This window comes from Nothoprocta perdicaria, unplaced genomic scaffold (genome assembly GCF_003342845.1).
Source record: "Nothoprocta perdicaria isolate Ctin4 unplaced genomic scaffold, notPer1 scaffold_22, whole genome shotgun sequence".
Classification (NCBI taxonomy): Eukaryota; Metazoa; Chordata; class Aves; order Tinamiformes; family Tinamidae; genus Nothoprocta; species Nothoprocta perdicaria.
This window is the reverse complement of record NW_020455415.1, coordinates 2,814,782-2,839,851: the sequence shown is the minus strand read 5'-3', so window position 1 is coordinate 2,839,851 and position 25,070 is coordinate 2,814,782. Positions and strand designations below refer to the sequence as shown.

The 25,070-nt window shown below is 43.3% G+C and overlaps 1 protein-coding gene across 1 annotated transcript in view; it reads right to left on the bottom strand.

Moving 5' to 3' along the window:
• Window positions 1-269: 269 nt before the first annotated feature.
• RNF128 (ring finger protein 128, E3 ubiquitin protein ligase) overlaps window positions 270-25,070 on the bottom strand; it is a 38,527-nt gene continuing 13,726 nt past the window's right edge. Inside the window, exons 2-7 of the mRNA XM_026039055.1 lie at window positions 11,561-11,808; window positions 7,250-7,321; window positions 6,619-6,701; window positions 3,805-3,901; window positions 2,867-3,035; window positions 270-1,373 (exon numbers count right to left, since the gene is read on the bottom strand). Coding sequence (XP_025894840.1) covers window positions 1,255-1,373; window positions 2,867-3,035; window positions 3,805-3,901; window positions 6,619-6,701; window positions 7,250-7,321; window positions 11,561-11,808 — 788 coding nt within the window. The 3' untranslated portion in view covers window positions 270-1,254. The remainder of the gene's footprint in view (window positions 1,374-2,866; window positions 3,036-3,804; window positions 3,902-6,618; window positions 6,702-7,249; window positions 7,322-11,560; window positions 11,809-25,070) is intronic.

Genomic DNA, 25,070 nt, shown 5'->3' with positions numbered 1-25,070 from the left:
TATTTACAATTTCAAGTTCAATACAAATCATAAATATTTACAACAATTGTATTACACTACAGATAAGAAAATGCATTTCTTTTCCCCCTCCCAATTCAATATTTTATTATAGACTTTAAGACAAAGTTCTGCTAGCATAGAAATAAACCACAGGTACAGAGATAAAAATAAAAATAAAGTGCATATGCAAGATGTCCTTATTACCTTTGATGGACAAGGCCATAGACTTAGTATTGAGGCACTCAGTGCTCCTCCTGACCCAGTTCAACTCCTCACAGATGGCAGAAAACTTCTCCAATAATCTGTCGCATTTACAGGACATCAGCTGCCACTGCCTCAGGCAAGACAACACACAGAGATCATGAGCAGCATTATTCAGATGTTGGACTCTTCCTGATGTTGCCTGAATAAAGCACAGCAGATCCTTTGAGAAGAATCCATCCTTTCATCTTACATTGTCTTCTGAAGTCATCTCAGTCTTCCAAAGCCAGGACTCCTGCATATTGCTGGTGCTAGAGATGATCATTACTCCAAATCAGGTCAGATCTTTCAGACAGTCTATTACTATTAACAAGTTTGAAAAGTTCCTGGAATTGTTCTTTTTACAGTATTGTGCAAGTCAGGTTTGGCCTGTCAGCCTGAAGCCCTTTTTCTCCTTTAGGAAAGGATTGGAGTTGAGCAGTAAAGAGATTCAATCAGCTTACCAGATACCAAAAGACACCGTGGGCAAAATCCAGTTTGACAGACACTAGACTCTATTTTGTCCTGTCAAATTAGTGCACAGAAATAGTAAGACAGTGTTACACCGAGCAATGGTGTCTGCTAAATATCAGACCAGATTAGAATGAATTTGTCTGCAATAAAAATCCTAAATCAAAACACACAAAAAGTCAAACAATTCCCGGGATAGACAACTACTACACAACAAAGAATCTTCTCCTTACGTAAAGGATGCAAATGCTGAATAGAACCTTGGACAAAAGATGGAACATTTGGTTTAGTGTTAAAATCTGATGGTTTTCTTTACATTAAGACAGCTTTAGCTGAAGAGCTAAAACTAACTTCCACATAGGAGAAAGTTGAAGTATTGCAAACCATGTAACGATGATTTAAATAAGTGTACTTGATCTTGACATTTCCAAGGCAACCTTTGCTGCTATAGTCATCCACCAGGTTCTTATGGTGTTTGATGTACATGTGACAGCTGTTGACAGCTCCTTGCAGAAGGGTAACACCAAATTTCTGCACATGTTCTTAGGTCTTGACTTCACGAGCTTGTGTTTCATCTGCTTCAAAGGTTGGATTGTCAAGATGTGGAAGGGCATTCACAGCGGAGGGTTGGGATTCATTATTTACAAGATGCATGTTGTCATCTATCCACAGCAAGAAAAGAAATATGTTAAAAATACATCTTCGCTACTTAAGAAAAAAATTACAAGCCTATTGCACTGGTCTCTTCACAAGACTTGAACACTGAAAATCCAAAGCCATGAACTAGGAATCCAAACTWTCCCACAACTACCACTCTCCTACTGGCCCTTCATTAGTTTCTAAGCCCATTGCCTGTTATTTCTAGATTGGTCCACGAGTCGTTTGAGTTCACTTCTCACCAGGGTTGAGCAAATCTAGGCTGTGCATACCTCAAGTGGCAGAAGGCAATGCAAGGCTACAACATCTAGAGTATAAGGCTACATAAGGAGACTGAAAAAATCTCTTATGACCTGAAGGACCACTGAAGACAAGTCTCTAGAGGAACTTGGAGACATRGGATGATTCACAGAAGAATTCTTTCCCTCTGGCCTAGCTTTGTTAGGCTGATATTAATACCTGCTTTTGCCATTCAGAGTGAGAATACTTAATGAAGGTATGCACAGTTTAAATAGTCCAAAATCACTTAATTTGTTTGTAAGCAAGCAAATTAACCCTCTGATGTCTTGCTTATAAGAAATATTCTCTCCTCTAATGGTGTGCCTAAACAGGAGCACTCCCATATACACTCTACTTGCAGGAGCAGGATGTCCCACAGGTGGCAGCAAACCCCACGCTTTCCTATCGTCTAAGGCCAGTTCTAGCAGGAGGTTTAAACAGACAACCAAAATATCTGCTGTCCACCTTTGTAAGAGTCACCCCTTGCTGTTCTTTCTAAAAGCATTCTATAATTGGGGGAGAACTACACCTGCTTTTGTCTGTTTACCTAGTTTCTTCACACTTAAAATCAACAAGACTGAGCACTTCTTGGCAAAAATAAGCACTAGAAAAACCTAACTTTTTAAATATCTTTTTAAACACATGCATTGAATTTTTTTTTCCTAGTGCTTACTTTTCAGTGAAATTCATTGAATTTTTCAGTCTTTTTCAGTGAAAGTTCTGTGAAAGCATTCAACGATGACTCAGCCTTTGCAAAATTTGAAATTCGGTATGCACTATTTGTCATTTCTATTCTTCATCATGTATACTAGTGCAAGGCTGACTCCCCAGAAGTTTTCTGCAAGTAATTAACTGCTTGAAGCAGACAGACCTAGTGGCAAGGCAGCACTTGCTTTTCCAGTATATAACTTCCAGAAGTGGGACATCTTCAAAAAAAAACCTTTGGCCTTTAAATAGAGTCTAGTTTTCAACTCCTCTTTTCTTAGGGTTCAGCTTTTAATAAGTTCAGGTTGTACCTCAGTAGAGAACAGCTAGCAAGTATAAATGCCAACTGCTTCAAAACAGAAGGTTAAGATTACTCTGTAAAACAAGGACTAAACAAGCACTAATAAGTTCAAGTACTATTAGATGCTACTCAAAGAAAAATAACTAATTTATAGCATATTCAACAAAAGCACAACATAACCTAACAAMCCATGTGAAGTAATATACTACTCACTTTCTGATGGTGCGTGTTCTTCCAGAACAGATTCATCTGCTCCTTGTACAGAAGCATATCCAGACGATGCAGTTTCACTATTACTATCCTCTTCATTAACTGAAGTGACATTTGATGCTTCACTGGATACCGTAGCTTGCACAGACTCTGCCCCATCTTCTATATCCGCCTTTGTGAAAGGGAAGCAAAATAATCAAGTTACAGCTCTGTAGGAAGAGGCATCTTTCCAAGAGGGCAATGCTTGCAGAGACTGAAATCTAGTAGACTTTTGGCCAGGAAGATGTCTAAAATTGAAAAAAAGCTTTCCTGCAAACCTCCAGCCTACTAAGTAAAAGCCAGTCACTGCCTAGTTAAAGTGGGAGGTTCAGTTCTTCCCTTTTCCCTGCCCAGTATCAGGAAGATCCTTTCACTGAGGGCAGTTCTCCACCTCCCCCCAAGGCTTCTGGCATGCAGTTCAGCTGGTCCAGGCCACGGTAGGCAATAGCAACAGTATTGTTCAGCACTTGGCACCATGAGCAGAGACAGATCACACTGGCATTTCTTGTGTATCCTAGGAAGTCACATGGCTCCCCCAAAAGCCACATGTACCAACCTAGCCTCTCTTCAAGGACTCTGGGTACTTTATAACTCAACAGAAGCTGCTTTCAAGGGCAGTATTTATTATCAAAGACACCTAAGCTTTGAGAAACACCTGTAACTGCAAACTAAGAGCAATTCTTCAGGTACACATAGCCACCAACTTAGGCTGTCATTTTGCCTGAGGCTTTAGATATCAGCTCAGACCACRTCAGCTGCAGGCTTCACCACGCTCCACCATTAGTCATACAGCATCCCACAGCTGACACAAGGTCTGTGCTTATCTGTATTCGAGGCAGCATAAAACAGCTCATATGCTGTCACCACACAGCATTTGCCACCAGGAAAGGACACCGACTTACCTCAATGCCCAAAGCTTTGAGTATGTCACATTTGCACATGGGACATGTCCTGTGCTCCAGGAGCCAAGGGTCAATACAGTTCTTGTGGAAGAGATGGCTGGTGGGAGAAGGTAACTGAGAAGTTTAGTTTCACACCAGGAAAAGCGTTTATACAGCTGCTGCCAAGGCTCATTTAGAAACACTAAGAACTCATTCATTCATTCTAGAATGATTTATTTTGTCCAAGTTACCATTTAAACTAATGACAAGTTTGTCACTCAGCCTGTAGTCTTTTTTGCGCTTAATGGTACCCCTGCATGACTTAAAACATTCAGCACCATCACCTGTTCTGCAAAGTTCTTTTAATCTGTACTATAGGTTCTCAGCTGACAACTAGCACACGTATAAGCACCAACATGAAATTCCATACCTCAGTCTTAGCTCTAAGGTCACCTTTTGCCAGGCATGACTAAACACCACTGCTTCTGTTAAAGCTACATAGAAAATCAGCTAACAAAGTTACTTCCTCAAGATAAACCACACACTCACATACTTTATCATAGTCTGTTTCAAGCAGTTACAAGGAACATAGGTCAGCCACTAAAGATGCCAGCATGTGCTCCTGTGAAGATGCTTGGTTCCAAAATGGGTCTAAATTAGGACTCAGGATGGGGAAAAAATACCTGAAAGCTACTTGAATTTTCCATTCCCAGCTACAGTGTATCTATCCCTTCAGCAAGGCAGACAGGCCCCATTCAATATTAATCAGATATGAGAAGAGTCAAGACTGTGCCCATATTTAGTACTCAGTATCAGTACTACTCTTCAACCTTTTACAAAGCTTCTCCAAATAGGACACTATAAGCAGCACATTCTTCCAGCTCTACTAACAATAAACTTCCTTGATGCATGGCTATTTTAAGTACTTGTACCTAGCATGGGTTTCATACGCCTCTGCTGTAAGTGTCTAGGGTTTGACTATCAGGATGAGAATGCCTTCTGCAAACACATACACCCTACAGTTAGATAACACTCATGTGACTCAGACTAGGCTCACAGGAGCATCTGATGGCCTGTTTCCCTCACGGATACTAGATTTCAACGAGTAGACTCTCAGCGTTGAGGTCCACCACCAACATCAAGTAGTTTTTTGCAGTAAATATCAGTTTACAGCTTACATGAGAGCAATTCAATAGAGTCCTGGCATAGCTTGTCAAGCAAGCACAAGCATCTTAAGTTAGTGCCTGTAAGAGCTACATTTGGGCCTAAGATGAATGAAGCATCACAAATACATTTGAAGCAGTCTCAGGGCAAAGCACACCACAAAATTTTAAGGATACAGTCAAGTTTTGAACGTATCTAGAATACATTCAAAAGAAGTTATTCTGTTCCTAACTCACTTTGTTTGCAATTTTATAGTCAAGGTTAGGAAGGTTTATAGGGAACTAACTTGCAAAGTCAGCTCAGCTATCAGCTGAAAGTATCTAGAGTTTGTCTAAATGTCTCCCCACCCATGAGGTTTAATGCCTTACTAAACAGGACTACCCACTAGCATAAACCAGACAAGACAACTAAATAATCATTAACAAACATTCCTGAAAGCTTACTCACTTTTGTTTTATTCCGAACTATTAAGCATCTAAACAAGGAAGTTTGGTGGTAGCACCTTAATAAATTGAGCTGTTGGTACCAAAACAGCAGAGAAGTCCTATTACCTGGAAGCAAAAAGCTTTTGCAAAACTAATCTTGTGCAAGGCTGTAGGTAACTGCAGCTCAAATTAAGATAACATTTGACAGATAGCACTGCTCAGCGCTGATCAACAGCTTCTGTTTTTTCCATCCTTCAGAGCTTGATTTTTCCTGTGTCAAATCATCCAACTGCTTTTGTAACCCTTTCCATGTCCAAGCATGCTCATACAAAATTCATGCTGTTCACACAGCATTTCAATTAAGCGTTCTTGTAACAAGCTCATTTTGGAAGATTTGCCAAAGTAGTTCTATTCAGCAGGCTTATGGAGAAATCACACTGGAAATTTCCTTAAGCCCTAACAAAGCTTCTCTCCTCRATTTGGGAGCAATTTTAAACTTCAGGGGGAGCGGACCATTTTGSTCAGTATTTCCAGTAAAGGAAGATAAATATTAATAAATAATTTCCAAAAGTAGACTCAATGCTACATTTATTTACATGTAAGTACTGCAAAATATCAACAAGTCTAAATAGGCCCACAAATTAAAACATTGCTGCTACAAAACTAGGCTCCCACAGGAACAGAATTGAGATGGAGTATTCCTCTAGAATACTCTACTGCTAATAGCAATAAAAAATAAGAGCTCAAGAGCTCTATTTTGGTCTTTATTTCAGAAAAAAATGCATGCAAAAATAGACCAGCTTCCTTCCAAACCACAGAAGTCAGAATGGTTTAAAAGCTGAGGTTAACAGACTGATATCCACATGGCCCTCTCAGTAACCAAGGAATCAGTCAACTCAAAGACAAGGAATAGGCATATTTTTGCCAGTCATCTGCAATTCAGAGGTAACATCTTTCTACACCAGCAAAGAAAGAACACTTATAAGCCCTCAGAACCCTTCAGGCAGGCACTGTGATGAGCAAAATTCTACTTATTGATCCATTCACAGTGSTTTTAAACACTGTCAACTGGTAGCACAGCACAAATGCAGTATTTACACAGTTGCTGCAGTTTCAACCGCTGCTTAACACACATTCAAGACTTCTTGCTGTGCAACAGCTTGATTAAAGTTTGTTCMGCTTTGTTAGCAGAAGAAAAGTCATGTTTCAAAATACAGGATTAAGGGCAGTTCAGAAGACAACTTACTTGCAAGTCAGAATGCGCACCACTTCGTTTGGCTTGTACAGCTCAATGCACACTGCACAGCTGTCTCCATCAGGRCCAGTTTCCTAAAGCAATGGATTTAGAGTGTTAGCCACCTTGGAAAGCTTTTGTGTGAACTACAGGCAGATTTATGTCAAGTAGCCCCCCCCTTTGCAGTAATCTAAATAGTTCCAGTATCTAGTCTCTCAAACACATTTTCTAGATTAGGTATTTGAACAGAGACATTCAAAGTTTAAGTAGGTAGTTCAGAAAGAGCTGCAAGCCATCACTGGATTATTTTAGAGGTTTAGAAATTACATTACATTAATTAATTAGAAAKTCTGGTCACAAAAAGAATAGCCTGGAAAACTAATGGTACTATWTTACTCCTAGGCATCCATGCCAGAAAAGCAGCATCTTCTGCCTTAAGGTGCTTATCTGAGATGCCGCTAACAGATTTATAAGAAGGTGCAAACTTGAAAGTTTGAAAAGAGATGGATGTGAAGGAAGAGTCAAGCCTGCAGCAGGAAGCTAAGGGCAGAGGTTCAAGGAGGCTTCTGCATTCTTCTCCTTCAGCACTAAGATGCTGTGCCAAAGGTGCATCATAAAGTTGAGAGATAATAGTCAGGGATACCTTGTCCCCTTGCTTCAGGGTGCGCAACTGCAGCTGTCCAATAGCCTTCTTTGCCTCAGCTTTTAATCGTCGCTGTAACAGAAAGCAGTTCTGATTAAACAGAAGCATTTTTCTCAGAAGCGGCGCTTACAAATATTTACCAAAGCACCTAATGCAAGCAGGCATCCATTTAAACCACACACATTAAAAGAAACCGCACAAATCCCACTAAATTTATGTAAAAAAAGACTATGCTATTTAGAAAATGAGGCAGAGGTTTTACATCGTTGAGTCCAAATGATTTACAAACAACAAAAAAAGGTATGCTTTGTTTTTACTGAGCTTTTTTGTGAAGCACAGGAATGTTAGAGGGKTTTTTTTAGAAACTTGGAGATATCTTGATCAGATTGCCAAAACAAACAGAAACCTTCAAATTAACTTGGTACAGAGGACTGAAGATTTTGTGACCAGCAATCAGCAAGCTGAACGAGTGGTTTGATGACAGCTTCCTGGCACAAGCTTGGAACACTGCATCCTGATAAAAGGCAAGTTTCCTTATCCATCAGCTCGAGTGCCACGAGCACACCCTGAATTAGTCCTCTGGCATGACTGCTCTATAGAGCRCTAACAGCTCAGGAGCTTACTCAGGACCCAGCATGGACCACTCCTGTCAAGTGGAGGAATGCAGTTTTATCTTAATATTGGGTCAAAGTAACACAAACAGAACAAACAAAAGAAAACCCGATTTCCCTCACAGCTATTTCGCCTTTTGAACAAAAAAAATAAGCTCTTGAAACAAGGTGTGATACAAATCAAATGACTAGCCTCGGGTGAATTACAAGACAGCTCTAATAAAAGCTGAGCAGGAAGCTGAATTGCACTTTCCTTCATCCAATTTGTTTGATGTTCTCAGACGTTAAGACACAGACAACCAGACATCAGGAGCCCAGCTTGCTTGGCAACTGCTTCTGCTCAGCTGTCATCACTACAAAGCACTTAATTAACACAGGAGCAACATCTGTTTAAAGGTCACAAGAACTGCACCAACACCAAGAACAGTCCTCTCCTTTCCTGCTGCAGTTACGCCTCGAAAACAGAGCGAGTTGGGCAACTCAGCAGTACCACATGCTGGCCCAACACAGCAGCTCTCTGGGACACAGGACTAAAGTTCCACAGATAACTACACACGCTGKTCAGGAAGGCAACATCTACTCCGTGACCTTTTCAGCCTGACTTCCACCTCCTAATTTCAGTTCATTTCAACAATTCGGGGCACCAGTACCATGTGTGCTATCATCAGAACACGAGTGCAGCAATACTGCACTTCTCATGTGCAGCTAGAGCTACAGGTCATAACTTCTTGCTATAAATTGTAAACTAAACTGTCCAGGAGGGCACTCCCTCATATCTATCTAATCTATGCATCTAATGTCTCGCCAAGTCTATTAGACAGGACCTAGCCGGCTGAATCATTAATAATTTACTAAAACAAAATTAAGCTTTGCCTGGGCACAAGTTTAATTGCTGTTCAGGAAAAGTACCAACGGCAAAGTCACCTTTAACACTTATTTTAGGATATACATCAGAACAGCCCCCTAGCAGGGTGGAGTAAGGTTGCACATGGAAAGTCTTATGCGACAGCCTATCATGAGACCCAAGATACTCAAGGCTGGAATGTCAATGTATTTTGTGAGGTCAAGTTCCTATAGCCCTGGCATGTTTGAGTAGAGAAGCACCTAAGTGGGCAAGTTAGATTTGCTGTTGCTTAGTTCCCAGGCTTTCCTATGATGTAGTAAGAGACTGCAGAGGTGGTGACTTGAATAAAGGCCAGATGAAAAATGCATTCAGATAAATATAGCAGACTAAACAGCTTAATTAGTTGACTCACAAGGAAAAAGCTTCTCAATTTCAGTTCAATTAAGGCAGATCACCTGTTATTACATTTTTGCTTTCGCTTAAATTACAACACAACATGCTYGCCTAGCACTTTTCAATATTTACTCAGCTTTCAAAAAAGGAGGTTGTAGTTTTACAATACTAAGTTATATGCAATTCCTGCTCAAGTTGAGTGAGGGCCAGACGTGCCAGCTTCAAGAAAAAAACTGCAGGGCAGAAGTGCTTGATGCAACCAAACCAGCTGGAGAGAGCCCTTCTTCCAGAAAATGCAAGCAGTCACACCAGAAGCACAGAATCTGCTAACAAACAGTGACACTTAAGTGCACTAAACAGCCCACCTATAAAACAWGAGTCTGCTTCCGCAGGCATTGAAGTCTGAACATGATTTCTCAAGACAAAGGAAGAAAACATTGCCAATGTTGTAACATCTGAAAACAATCCAATTCAAGCTGGGTGACCGCTAAGTCCRTGCACGAAAAAGCTTGGTTGCCTGTCAGACTTATTACAAAGAGGCCTTTGCAGAAGGGGCAAAGCCTCCAGAAAAGAGTCTTTCCCATCCTAACCCACRGCATTGCCCTTTTCAGTCCAGACCGAGAGCTCCGCAGGTCTGAGGATCACTCCACAAGAGTATGYCAAGTATTCAAGGATCTAAAGCAGCAAGAGGGCAAGTAGAGTGTTACCACAACACAACTTTCTCATTGTAGCGCTCTGCAAAAAGCAATCAAGAAGTGTCCCTTTTAGCTCAAGCAAATCTGATTTCAGACTTTTCAATAACAACTCATTCTTTTCCCTACAGGGCAGGTTAAAAAATGGGAATGGAGGAATGTGAGAAGGAATACCCCTTGGTAAACAGCTACTTTCAAATTAGTAGCACTCCTCTGAAGAGAAAACACGTAATATTTTATAACTATCAGGACACCTACTTTTTTAAAATACACCTCCTCGAAGGATGCATGCATAACCCCTAGACATGTTCATGATTCAAGAGGAAAAACATGTTCCCTTCCTCTGAACAACAGGCTAAAGTCCAAGTAATTGGAGTTTGCARGGCTGAATGATGACACGCAAGTTCCACGTGTAAGGTGAAAGCTCATAAGTGTTCGACTAATATTTGGGGGTTTAATCAAGTTAGTCAGGCAACTGAAAGTGTTAACGGAGACTTTGCATACAATACCAAAAAATCCAACTTGCTGTCTAACAGAGAATGCCACAGAAACACTGTTTTGCCAGTTCACCTTCACCAACAACTTTATTTTCTTTGCTTATCTAATCACTGTGAGGCCATAGTTTTTAGATACCATGGTTGAAAAAGCAACTAAAAAAGCCTGGGTTGTCCGAGTTTTGCTTATATAAGATAGTACTTGTATTCAAAACGACAGAGAAGCTTCCTTTGTTTTTTTGTTTCACAAGCCACTGTTCTAAGGTCTGTGTCTTCAGCAATTCAGCTGAAATTAGGTGAAAATGACATGTCATTTACCAATGTTATTTTTCAACCTAAAGTAAATTCCTTGTGCACATAGAAGCCAGGCTGGAAATAGCTCATGAAGGTACTAGCCAAGCAGACTATCTTCCCAATATTCTCTACCCAAGAGGCATCAATAGCATTTGTAAGTTGTTGAAAGCCTGCAAGCTCAGAGAACAGAGCTTGACTTCCATAACTGCTATAAATGCCCACAAAGGAGGACAGATTTTCCTGATTCAGTTCATGGTGACACTCGATGACTGGTTTCTAGGGTTCCCAGGTCTTCCTGCCCAAGTCTGTTTATATTTTACAGGAATATTGCTGTATCTTACAGGCAGTCCATAGCTTCCCACGCTGCTCTTTCCAATTATTCTTTTATTGTACGCATTTCTAGGTACAACGATCTCCAAACATGAGAACACGCTTAAAACAAACCACTTAGGGGAAGCCTAGCCTAGAAGACAGGCCTAGAAGACAGCTGTAGCTTAGGCCAGGTGCAAACACAGTTTCAGTTCACTGAGCTCTATAGTTAGTAAATACAGTAAATGTTCATCACCCATAAGATGACACTGGACAACAGGCTCCGAGAACACACACCAACTCAGCCAAGTTCAGTTCTGAGATTACTAGAAAGAGCCCAGCATTCAAYCCTGCTCAAGGTCCCCACGAACATCCCTATCACTTTCTTCGATCTCTTCCAATATCTCAGCATAACTGCTGCATCACCCTTCAGGGAATTAGATTTGTAGAAGACAAAACTAAGCACAATTGGTTGCATTCCCTAGATCGGTGTCTTTTGCCCACATCTGTAGAAAGGTTCAAGCTGCTTAAAAATGTACCTATTAGTATTTTAAAGATCACACACTCCTTCACATTGAAGCAACAAACTTGGTGATTTTGATGCTTTTGATGTCACCCTCAGGGATCCACAGCTATCCCAGAGCACCAACAAGCGATGCCACACACAAACTCACCTGCTTCCTGGACTGGGCCCTCGTGATCCTGAATCTCCGAGCAGAATAAAAAATGAAATAGCCCACAGTTGCTGCTGTGACAATGAAAAATGACACGGAGACAAAGAATATCGAGTAGTGATTCATCAAAGGGCCATGCTTCTTCCCCACTTCAATAACCATAGTCACTTTCATGCCGCTCTCAATCCGGCGTAAAATCTCTGTGCCTTTCAGGTTGCCGATCATAATTGCCACGATGCTTCCTGCACCTGCAAGAGAGAAAGGGAATCCATACTCAGCTGCCAGGCATTGAACAGAAGTGATTTTCACAGTTCTAATTCAAGCACCATACAGCAGACTGGAAAGCTGGAGTGGCATTTGCAAATTTAGCATGAGCTGGTGGATTTCAAGTGACAAATTCATCTGAAAAGTATTCATTATCTACGGGCTGCAGAGATGAGCTGCTGTTGGCAACCATTCCTCTCCATAAAGCCTCTCATTCCCACCTGGAACACTCAATTATTGTAGAAGCAACACTTGGGTGATTTACACTTTAACATGTCTTTGAAGAGCGTGACGTTACAAACAGTATTTTGTGCAGCAAGGTCACTAGAGACTGCAGCATGTCCCAGAGCACTCGCGCTCCAGGCACACAGCCTAGGGACATTCCTGTATGTGTTCCCCTCTGCTCTGCTGCTACTTCCTACTACCTCCTTCCTACTTTGGAAAGTAGGCTTAGCATTTAACCAAACACTGAAAAAAAACATGGATGACCCTTCACTTTTCTATTTTGGGGAGAAAAATATTTCAGTGAAATTCAGTGGTAAAYTAAGTGTTTTTTCTGCATTTCTCATGCAAATTTGGAGGGAAGACAATGCCGAGGTGTGGTTGGCCTTCAAGCAGTCTGTCGGTGTGGCAGGCTGCACACCCCATCACAATTTTAACATCAAATTTCTCTGGCTGAACATCATGACAAACCAGAGGGACCAAGAGGTCCCGTGATGTTTTGTGGTAGGAAGGAACATTGGGAAGTCTGGCCACTAAGTACAGAACAAAGCTGCTCTCATTTCAAATGATGAATAATGCTAAGAACACTTTGCAGTGTCTGTGGGAACTTAAGGCAATSCTAGTAGAAGAGGTTGCTCAGGAGAAAGGGATATGGGGAGGAGAGAAAAGAAAAAGCAATATGCAGTTGTCACTGGTTTCCCTCTAAATCAAGTAAGAAAACTAAATTCCAAGACTAGTCAGTCAGGAGTCTCAGAGCATTAAACTTGCAGCTATACAACTTTCATAACAGATACTACACAGAAAAGGAAGAAAGGCCATTATGGAACTGCTATTTTTAATGTAATGCAGCCAAAATGATTTTTAATAGGAGTCCAAAYTCCTCCCCTCCCCAGCAAGAGAAACCTCATCAATTTTAAGCTAGCAGAAAAAAAAAACAACCTAAAAATCCTAAAACTTTGTTAAAGCACCAAGGTTATCATTTGAGAAAGCACTCACTAATTTGCCAGTTTGTTCATGTAATGCTTTTGATGCAAGATGGCTAAGCATCATGTCTAGCAGCAACGCTCCTCAGTGTGACTAAACTCATCTTTTATTCARAAAGCTCCCTGTGAGAAGTATATCACACAGAAGAAACTCAGCCAGGCTGCAGCTACTGTCTTTATGACGAGCTTGGGTTTACAGGCCAGTTATGAAATGAGCTGGAGTCAAGAGCTCACAAGAATTCAGCCTGGCTCAAGCCAAGAGCTGAGACTTCTTATTTTCATAGCCCCAGAGGAAAGTGTGAAAGAACAGGCTGTGACAAGACACTGAAGAAAACTGCCAAAAAGAAACACGTTTCACCCTGTCATCCTTGAATAAGCCTCTCTGGCAAATATAGGGCATAGTTAAATGCAGTACCACATGTTAATGTAATATCATTATCAGCCTGCAAAACTACTTCAGCTACCAACCCATCAGTTAACTTTATGAATTTACCAACCTATTCTAAGAAAAAAACCCATTACATTCATTTAGGTTGCAGGCTTCTAATGACACAGAATGKCAGGAGACAGTTTTAAATCATTTTTCCCTGACTCCTTCCCTCTGCCCAGGGTTCCTTTTGCAATTTCAGTTCGGGTTGGTAATGCTTTAGGACRACACATGCGAGTTGCCATCTAGCAGCACTCAGAGAATTACTCTCACAGCAGTCACTAAAAGGAAATTTAGGTAAATATATCCTGCTCCTTCTCATACAGGGATGCTTGCTGTAAGTCAGAAATTGCTTTTCTTTGCCCTCAGTTAACATTTCAGTGCTCCCCACATGTAGGGATGGTGGGTTGTTTCATCAAGGAACAGCAGAGTGGGGCACACTGGGGTCAGGGCTCAGGCTGCAGGCAGGGCAGCTAGGAAGAGCTTTTAGGCAAGAGCTTTGACACTGAGCAGCCAGGGCAGAACCAAGAGGATGGTCGGTTCCTAGAGCAGCTGCACTACTTGCCTTAGGCAAGCACTTAATGATACAAATCAGCGCTMTCCACTATTTCCTGCTATGGGGGCATTTAGAACCAACTATTAACTCCTGAGGTGATCTTAAAAGAGCTAATCTAGCATCACAGAAAGTTAACTGAATGCCCTGTGCCATAAACAGGGCAAGGATCCCATTTCTGAGCCTAGCTCACCACAGCATAGTCACAGCCCAGTTCACCAGGACTACCTGGTGCAAAACTGTTGGGTACCACTTGGGAAGTGACTTCACTTCAGAAGTTCCTTTTGAGAAAGAAGGAAACTTGGCTCTGGCACTATGCCAACAGGTCTCTTATGGTGGGGAATAGTCCTTATCTGGCAAGTCACTGGGCCTCCCTTGCCCAGCAACAGGAGCTTGAGTGATATCTTATTAGCCTGGAGCAAAGACAGAAGAAACTTAACTTGTGCAGAAGAAAAATTATCCGCCACAATCCCACCAGAACCCAAGATCTTGACCAGAGAGTTGCTTTCTGCTACTCAGGTAGGGTTTCTGTAACACTTTTTAAGGGAATTTAGAGAGTAAAATTAAACTGCTGCCTCTCTATGTAATAATGGAGTCATGGTACAMAGAAGCAAAATCAGCTCAAGTTGAATATTTCCCAGCCTCACTCCTTTTCCCATCTCCTGTAAAATAGGACAGCAAGAGCCTGATTCAGGTACCTTCAGTAAATACAATCTGCCTCTGTAGAGACGGAGCTTTGCAGAAAGTACCTTGCAAATACAATAGCATGCTGGTGAGAGTCTGAAAAATGCTCTTTTCAGACACTGACACAAACGTAGCACAGGACCTTAAATGGTTTGTTGGGGCACAGAAAAAGCTGTGGCACCAGCACATTTGGCACAGAGTACATGGCTAGGGATCGGTGTTTTACCTTGCTGTGCCAGGTTTACTCGGACGCAGGGCAGAGTTRCATCTGTTTATGCCAATATTAAATAACTATATTAAACTCTGCCATGTATAGACCGTCCTTATTCCACCATTACACTTCTGCTGTTTGTAAACATGAAGTTACAGGTTTGGAGATTCAGTGGAGAAATGCAATGCTCAATATACATACAGAACCCTGAGCAGTAACCACAACAAACACCTGCAAAAACAAAATTACGCCATAAATACCTGCTTTTTCACCTTCATTAACAGGATTACTGCAATTCAGCGCTACTCTTGCATGTGTTACAGATAAATTAATTTTGAGCGAAACCAAGCAGGTCCTGAGAGGAGCCGTTCAGATGTTCCACAGACTGCAATACAACGTAATCAATGCCTTAAGTGCCAGTGATTCATAAGGAGAGAAGAAAAAAAGGATTCTGTTAATAGGTTGAAACATATCACAGCATGGATTAAATCTTGGGTCCACATAGAAATTCTCTGCTTCAAAACCAAGTATGGCAAAGCTGTGCTTTGGAGGTATTGCCCAATCCAGACAAACTTTAATATACAAGATAACCAACACTTCAGCTCTGATGTGGGTAAAGCTCCTGAAGTTCCATCTCCATGTGAGGAGGAACTTCTTCACTGTGAGGGTGACAGAGCCCTGGAACAGGSTGCCCAGGGAGGTTGTGGAGTCTCCTTCTCTGGAGATCTTCAAAATCCACCTGGATGCCACCCTGTGTCCCTGCTGGAGGAGGGGGCTGGACTAGATGATCTCTAGAGGTCCCTTCAAAAGTCAACTATTCCGTGTTTCTGTGAATAGTGGTAATCCCCTCTGCACCATCACTAAGAGGGGTGAGACTACTGTAAACGTGAAGGCAAAACTTGCATAGCAGGTCCATGTCAGAAGCAGTCACACTACCCCTACGTAGACTCCGTGACTTGCAGAACTAAAAGTCACCCCGTAGCAGCAGCTCTGCAGAGCGGCACAAAGCGATCGGGCCAAAGCCAGCCACGAAGCCACAAGATGACTTTCAGACTTGCCTAATATTCCTCTCCCTCCTCCCTTCCCATGACAGTAAGGGAACAGGAACCCCCAGCAGCTAATAGGAAACATCTTTTTCCAGGCATAGTACATATACAACYACAATTTCAAAAAATAATTTAACATTTATTTTTTCTTTTTTGTCTTTTTTAATGAAAATGGAATCAGGTTTTCTGCAGACACCAAAATTCTGTCATGGAAAGTTTTGCCCATGAGACACTTTGCGATGGGCATCGCTGAACCTGTTCACACTTTTTTTACTTGAAAATATGTAGCTGGGCAGCCAACCAGCAGGTAAGGGCCCTGACAGGCCTTTAAGAACAGCTGTGGGGTATAAACAAGTTTAACAGGCAGATATCTTCACCTGGGATGAAAGCTGAATACTCCCTGATTTACCACAGGTAAAATTTAGTSCCAGTGTCCTGCATTTCCAGCCTCACGGTTGAGAGCCACTTACTGCATCAGCACATCAAAATAAGGAGTCTTCTAAGCTTCACCCACTCCCACTTTCATAATGACCATCTCTTCTGAGGCAGCTTTGGTAGGCAAATCTTCCCTTAGGAGAAGAGGTTGTTATAGCAATGTGCTCTCCAGGGTGAACTGCATTACGTATTTCACTCTGCGTATTTAATAAAAATGAAGCACAATCTGGGAGGGGGAGAAAAGGGAGAGCCTCCAGTAATTAACATCTTTGCTATGTTACCAAAACCCTCCATGTCATTAAGGACATATTTGAGTTCCTCAGCTAATTAACTGCTTGAAAACAAGTTGACTTTAAAGGAACCTTTGTTTCATTCCCATATTTCTTATTCACCACCAAGCTCCATAACCAGGAATGCAGCACTGGCTTGGCCTGCTAACTGCAATGCCAGCTCCTTGCATCACATGCTGCTTTCTGGAGCAGTGCATTTTAAGGTCTAATATACTGGTAACCAACAAAAAAAACATCACATGCCTTTGAGAATTGAGCAAGGAAGTCAGTTATGAAGTTTGCTGTCTCTGCACACATCCTCTTCTTCCACAACTAAGAATATACACTGCTCTTACCCTTCAGTATCTATTTTCACAGAAAGCATAATTCAATCTAAAAAATATTTAACATTTTCTGTGCAATACTGCAAGGCAGAACTGACAAATGCAGAGYGTTTGCCAAACCTGAGACACTGGCAAAGCTTTTTGTGGTGAATAATTAACTTCTAKTTGTTTGACCATTTTGCACATCACTGAAGCTAACTCAAAACCTGGAGTTAAAGTTAGCTCCACTAACCCTCACTTAAAATTGGCTTCCCAGCTTGTTCAGATGAAGCTCAGCATTGCAACTATTTTGCATTGACTAACTTCTTCTAATTAACCAAAATTAGCTTAAATTAAACTACAAAAGCCCATTTCAGCTTAAAGATAAGGATAACCTGGGGCAATATCTGTAAGCCTTCAAGTGCAATTTTTCTTGCATAGCAAAGGCCAAACCCCTGAAATGAGAGGAGAAAGGATGAAGGATTTATTTTTTCCCCCAAAGACATTAAATAGCAATTCAGAAGAGGACCTATTAATTGTTTTCAGTCATTGCTTTAAGACGCCAAATTAAGCGTAAAGACTGCAGGCATTCTGCTACAGTAGACTGCATTCTGTCAGAACTACTACAGAAAGAAGGATTTTTCTTTAGAAAGCTTGCATTGCTTTGTAGAGAAATCTTTAGAGAATGCAGGCACATTGTTCARAGGGCCATGGCAGTAACCCATCATCACTCTTTTTCCAGTATTTGCAGTACATGCTGAGCACCATGCAAGCCATGGGCTCAGAGAGAAGAAAAAATGCTTTTGATTACAGTTGCCTCACATACAGACAGAAAAGTCAAAATGTTGGCTTTGAATTGAGTGCAAATTCTCAAAGAAAGGCTCTCCTTAGCTACAGCAGAACCACCCTACAGCAGAACCACTATCTGAAGGCTCTAGAGAAATCAAATGCTTATAGAAATCCTGGGTTGGGTCAAGACAGTGGCTGGATTTCTGTCTTTACCTACACGATATGGTGTTCACATCACAGAAATAGCTGTGCTTTCAATCTTAGTCAGAAGGGACTAGTATTTCACCAGCTTTCATTAGTCACTTAGGACACCTCTCCAGCCCAGAACAAAGTGTCAACAAGAGAGCAATCCAGCATGTCTGTATTTAAAAGACAAACCATACTTGATGCCATTGTCAGTTGACACTCCAAACAGTTTCTTCCTCTATTAGCACAGCTGGCTGTTCCAACGTGCAACCAGCTTGTTTGTTATATCATCTTATTTCTTACTTTTTATTTAGACCTGAAATATTTTGACTACTGCTCATCACTCTGCAACTGAGGCAAACAACAAATATGTGATTTTTGGTAGTTAACAACTGTAGCAGTTTGTTTGGTGTCTGTTACAGCAGATCTGATTGAGGAACACCTATCCCAGCCCTTACCCTCAGCCATGGGCACCGTTAGAGAGCCCACCCAGCACGCGGTCTGCTCTTCCCTTTGCAAGASGGAAGGGCAACTGAAGTCAGTTCCAGGAGCAGTTTTAGCCTAGATCAGCTGATATGTAGGTAGTCCTCTCCCTTCTCTTGTTCCTGCTTTGCACTCCTCTCTTCCCCACCTCAAATATTACCCAGTGCAAAGATAAAAGAACTACTGACTTCCAGGATACGGGTAGATATCCTATTCAGTAATTAAGGTAAACAACCCGCTCCACCCCAGCTTCTTGATTGAACTGTTTTCTTGCTGACATTGTCACCTGCACTTAATGGAATCCATTTTCATCTTGTTTTACATGAGAGTTGACRCTATGCCTGATCTCGTCTTCCTCATCACACAAATCTTTCAAACTTCAGAGTGAAACGTGCACGACACTGGGAAAACTTTGCAGCAATTGGCAGGAGTGCTCGTGAGCAGGCAGTCATAACAAGAGCTTCCAAGAGAAGGAACTACATGTCTCTGTAACGCTCCTTCCCTTTAAAGTTTGAGTAGCCTTACAAGATCCCAAAACTGTGGGGACAGAAGAGAGGCAAGAGGAGAAACCTCCTGAATGGTAATGACATCAGACCAAAGAAGAAACTCTTCGGAGAGTTCATGTCCACAACAATCTTTTCCTGGAAGCACCTACTCCCCTTGGTCTGGGCCAGCTTACAGCCTCCACCAGCACTACATCTATTAACAGGACTACAGGAGGGCACAGTAATATTTAGTTAACAGGATCTCAACACAGTTGTGGCTAGTGACTCATCTTGCCTGGCGCAACACAGACAYGAAGCTCTCACATTCCTACCCAGCCAAGCAGAAGATGCCGTCTGAACAACACTTCCTATATTATCTGCAGAGTTAAGCGCTAAAGAGAAAAGTCTCATCCTGATCATCAAGAGCTGGAAGCTTGGTCCAGCACAGAAGCAATAAGTACCACACAGCTTGGGTACTACTGTCCCTGTTTGTTTAGGGACAATGTTGGGCAGCTTGGTCTTCAAATCAGACACAACAGTTGGTAGCTAGCAACCCACTAGCAAACATGGAAAACTTACTAACAGGTTGGGTGTTGGTGCAGCATGTCAMGACCAAACGTGGTTTTATATGATTTGAACTTCTATGGATTCCAAGTGTATTCTGCAACTGGAAATCCATCCGCACTCTATTTGGTTTGAGTAGTATTAGAAGTGATTATCTGCAAAATGAATCTAAATGCCAGCTTTTTTTCCTTCTATGCCTTTGAAACATTTACATAAACGCTACCATGCCCCACTTCTTACAGCATTTAAAACATGAAATCAGAGAAAACATGAAACATCAAAGTAGTTTTCTTAAGGACACTAAGATGTCCTCCAGATCTCAATCATACTTTTGAATCAGTAACACTTGCACAATTAAAATTTCAACTTGCACATGAGATCGAGCCCACAGCTAATACTCTTTTCTCTCAACATAGTCGCAGCAGCCAAACACTCCCTGGAAACAAGCAAGCTGGAGAAAGCTAATGGCAAATAATGTAAATCAGCACAGCATAAACTGCAGGGCATCAGTCTGCAAAGAGACAGGGCACACTGATACACTCGGGCAGCACCGAGCCCGACTACAGCCACATCATTGTTTGCTCTGTGGTACAAACACACGCTGCCGTTGATGTAGGGCTGCGTGTGTCCCACTGTGAAGCCTCTGCTACCACAGCTGCCAGGTATGGTTTAATTCATCCTTTTGTATTTCTGCAGCTCAACAAACCAAAAGGCAAGGGCACTTAGACCTGTTCCAGTCTGCTTCAGGGCTGCTGCCTAACCTGCAACCTTCCATGCCAGAAGTACCTAAGCTAGGCCTAAACAAGTGAGGCCAGGGAGCAGCACAGCAGCACTGACTGGGCTATTCTGTGGACAACCTTAACTTCTCAGCACATCCCTTGGCTGTGAGATGATGGCTCTTGGTCAGACTAGCGTACCATGTTTAACAACCTGAATGCCAGTGTAGCTGTGACATTAGTTTAATCAGCTATACGAGCAAGTCTAGAGAACCAAATGCAGCACACAGCAAAGGCAAGTTACAACAAATACAGCTCAAATAGCTTTACTTAATTGCAGAGATGCAAAATCACAGTACCAATGAAAGCGAATTCAGACAGATRCATGCATTCAAATTCCTTCATTAACAAGGTCCTGATGGTAGGAAAGGCTAAGTAACCCGCAGAAATGCAGCCAGACATGGACAGAGGACATGAGAGCAACAGTCTTTGAAAATGCATCTTCATTCCTCGCCCAGGATGTACTCAGTTCAAGTCTTCAGTCACTGTGAAGAGGTTTAAACAACACTTACCAAGCACAGCCTCTCTTAGGATCACCATTTCATCTCAATTTCACCTCCTTTACTTTCACAGGACCAGTTTAACAGGCCACAACAGCCTTTTAATATCATGAGACAATTTTATCTAGTTTCTAAAGATAAAGATAGTGCTTCATACAAAGTTTGAGCAGAACACAATCACCTTTTTTTTTTTTTTTTGGCCTCTATGCATATGCTTATTAGTCTTCACCCTTCTGGAATTCCTGCAGAACAAGTTTTAAGTGGCAGTGCTACATTTTTAACCTTTTCCTAACCCTTTCGTGCACTGAGGCAAGTTCAGACTGGAATCAGGCCCTTCATCTCGTTAGCCTGGGACACATTGCTACTGTTAATTTTGGTGTGAACTACCCAACTGTGCTGGCCCAGGGCAGAGCCCCACTCAAACCAGGCAGTGTCTTGCTCAAGGCAGGAAAGGAAGGAAACAAAAGCAACTACCCCAGCCACTTGATGACCTGCAAGGAGTCCTTCTTTGCCAGCTTTAGAGATGCACTTCACACTGAAGAGCCTTCCTTAGCTATTCACATACCCTGAYCCCAAAGGCACCCAACAGCATTAAGTCAAGGTTCACCCTTAAAACAAACCAATTCTTACTGTGCGCTTTTTCCTCCCCCCAACACACACACTGCTCTTTTTCTCCAATCAAATGGCTTTTTCAAAAGGTCAGTATAGATTAGAGAGGTGCAATTATAAGCACACAGAATTGTACTTTGAAACGCTGTTCAGCCTGCCACAGAGAGGTACCATCTTCTTAAAATGAGCACAATTAAAACTGAAGTTTGCTAATTGATAAGATTTTGAGCTTATAAAATTACTAAGCAAATATTACTTTGGACTCTGTTATAGATGTTTGACATTCTACATGGTAGAGGGGATTAGGCAGCATTTGATTATATCTCGTKCGGCTATTTATTGTGTTCTGCTGTTTTGACTGGCACTTCCAGTTAAGCTGGCATACCAAAAAGTTTCCACACCAAAAAGTTTCCCCACAGAGGACAGATACAAGCAATAAAGAATTCATCAGACTAAACACATTATAACTTGGACAGCAAAAGTGTCTCATAGCAGAATAAGGATGACTAGGACAAACACCACTTTCAAGTGCAGACACTTTTGAGTCTCTAAATAAAAAGCTGCGTCAAAGGCTTAAGTTTGACACCCATGGAAAAGAGCCCGCTACTATAAGTCTGTTAATAACCAAGGCATTTTGTTGTTAAAGAAATTCCACAAAGAAAGCTGAGTATATTGTGCTGTGCTTCCAAAGCCCACGGAGAGGGATTTTCTTTTTCTGTTAAGCAGACAGAGCTCCCAGCCCGTGCTGCGGACAGGAGGAACACGCCAGCTGCCAAAGCACACGCAGGCACAGGGATTACCCGGGCCCAGCTGGAGACCAGGCAAGGCCCAAGGCTCGGCTCTCCCGAGCCCATCAAGGCTGCCCCGCTGCCTTGTGCTCCTCCCTGCAGCCCCAGCCTGCAGGAAGAGCCTGTCCTTGCTTGATTTCATGCAATAGCATGCAATGACCCAATTAAAGGAGAAATGAAGTCATTTAGGAAACGCAGACCSCATTCACCGTTAGAAGTTAGGACGGTTACAGAAACGGCAGGAAGTGGAGTTGCACAAAAGCTCTGCTTTCATTAGGAGGACTATGTTCCCTGAAGCCTCAGGAAAAACTGAAGCATCCAGCACCACCATTGGAGGCCAGAAGAGATGTAGCCAAGACAATGYAGTGTGGAGAAAGGCAAACTGACCTGCTCATCTCCTACGCTTCAGCTCAGGCTGAGAGCAGCGCCCCTTGTCAGCAAAATCCTGCACTTAGCGAGGCTCTGCTGCCTCCTGRCCACGCTGTGCATGGAAAGTTTGCAAGAGCACCGAGTTTCACTGGAGAACAGGAGGCCACAGACACTCTACCCTCCTGCAAGGAGCAGAACAGTCAGGCAAACCACACCAGCAGGAGCAAGAACACTGCTCTTGAAGGAAGTAACAAGGGGGCATAAAGGTCCACTGAAACAATAAAATACACATGAAAGTGTAAGGAAAGAAAGAAAAGCGAGGGTGTAAGAGAAGAGATAGTAACAGACAAAAAACAAAGGACAGGGAACAGGAACAGCAGCAACAAGTTTAGCCCCATAACTGCACTGGGAGATAGTAGGACTCCCACAGATGAAATGAGCAGCTTGACAGAAAGAGTCATCTTCAAGAAGTCCTCTCCTTTTATCAGTGTTTTGGCTGGGCAGGTTCAACATGCCCTTGGGCCTGCGACCAGTCACATAGGATGAGGAGCCTAGAGCCAGCAAAACAAAGTCCCCATGCATAAAGCTCAAGCACAGCACAGGAAAGGAGGCAGCTCTGATCTGCACAGACCCTGCAGAGAACAGATGGCTCCCTTCAACAAGAGGCGGCTTCTAGGAAGCTTAACAAAGATGCTGCGGGGCCCAGCTGGCCGAGCAGCTGGGGGGACACAACACTCCCCTTCCAGAAGGGATCAGCAGTGACCTCCGCGGGTCAGCAGCATGAAGAGCTGCTCTCCCAGAGCTGCTGGATTACACAGTCATATCATTAACGGGGCTCAGGCAGAGATGCCACTGTCCGTTCAGCAGGAGGGACTTGCCCAGTGACAGCCAGATCTCAACAGCATTTGTCAGCAGGTGATTTTATTACATAAGAAGGCTCTGCCACCTGGGTCAGGGCCTATCCAGATTGTACATTTTAAACTCGTAAAGCTGAATTCAGTCAYACTACTCATTAGGATTACACGCAACAAACCTCAAGAGCCATCTGCTGTTTTCTTTGTCTCACTCATCTCTGCTTCTAGCAGACAAAAGTCCTTCTCACTTGCTCTAAGACACATGGCTGTAAGTATATAATTATTTTTCAAATCAGCCTGAGGTTTAAGATGACTCACTGCCCATTCTCACTGTTCTACTTCTGCCAAGACCTGCATTCTCCAAACACTGCCAATGAGCAAAACACAGCTACACCAGGTGAGCGCACATCAACCCAACAGACAAGGACTGGACACGGTTGTCAGCAAAAGTTCGTGGTGCCCCATCACAAAAAGGGACCTTATCCTTTATATTCAAAGAAAGCCRTAGACCTCTCAGCTGTGGGCTATTTCTCAGGAAGCATTAGCTTGAAACACAGCCAGGGCTCATTCTTCATTTGAATGATGGGCAGTTTGGAAAAAAAAACACTGCTGGCAAGCGGGAAGCTTATTAGAGCAAGAGAATAGAAACTCCATCAGCCTCTGCAAAATGGAAATACCCTTTAAAAGGGCTTTCGCCAGTCATGCTGGAGACAGCGCTCTGCCTGCCCCAAACGACCTTTGGAAGAGCAGATCAGCCTCCCACTCTGGCAAACCAGCCAGTTTCAGAGTTGGTTGGCGAATGAGACATGGGGAAAAGCTTGTGTGCAAAATCTAATCCAGTCCACTAGCTTTACTAGCTTTTAGAAAACATCCAATAAGTGCTCAACATAAGCCAGCCATACACCAAGTTAAACAGAAAACCCAAACACGCCAGGTCCAGTCCTGCCTTCACCTGCAGCCTGTGCCCAGCCCACCCCAGCCAGAACAGCGGGGCAGCTCCTGCCCTAGCTCACCCCACCRCCGCTTCTCCAGCCACCAAGCTTTGTTACTCATTAATCAAACAAAATTCAACAGCAGCACCTTGACCAAGCAACAAGCCTAGGCAGAAACGCGTCCTTGTGCTGATGCAGCAGGAGAGCCGCGAGGAAACCTCCCAGCTCGCTGCTCAGCACCGGGCCGACTGTACCCGAACAGAACCAGCCCGGCCCGAGGCTCATCCCGCGCTCGCGCAACCCCCGGCAGCGGGAAGCGCTCGGGGGCAATCCGCGTTTCCAAAGGGGGGGTCCCTACACCGTCGTCGCGCGGGGGGGCCCTGTCCCCGGGCTCACCGGCGTGCGACATGGGCAGCACGTCGTTGCCGGTGCCGCGGTAGTTGTAGATGACGGCGCCGGCCGCGCCGCGCGCCGCCGCCAGCCGGATCTTCTCGGCGAAGGTGCAGCCGCCGCCGCGCTGGATGAGCGCGAGCCAGTGCGCGCCGGGCGCGCCGCTGAAGTTGGTGAGGGCGCTGCAGGCGTTGAAGGAGTCGCGGCCGTCGGGCAGCACGAGCAGCCCCGCGGCCGCCTGCAGCGGCGAGTCCTGCCCGTACAGGCCGCTCTCGCTCGCCTCCCAGCCGCTCCGGTTGTCGCCCGCGCCGCCCTCCCACGACACGTTGAGCCAGGCGGTCCACACGGCCGCGGCCGCCGCGGCGGGG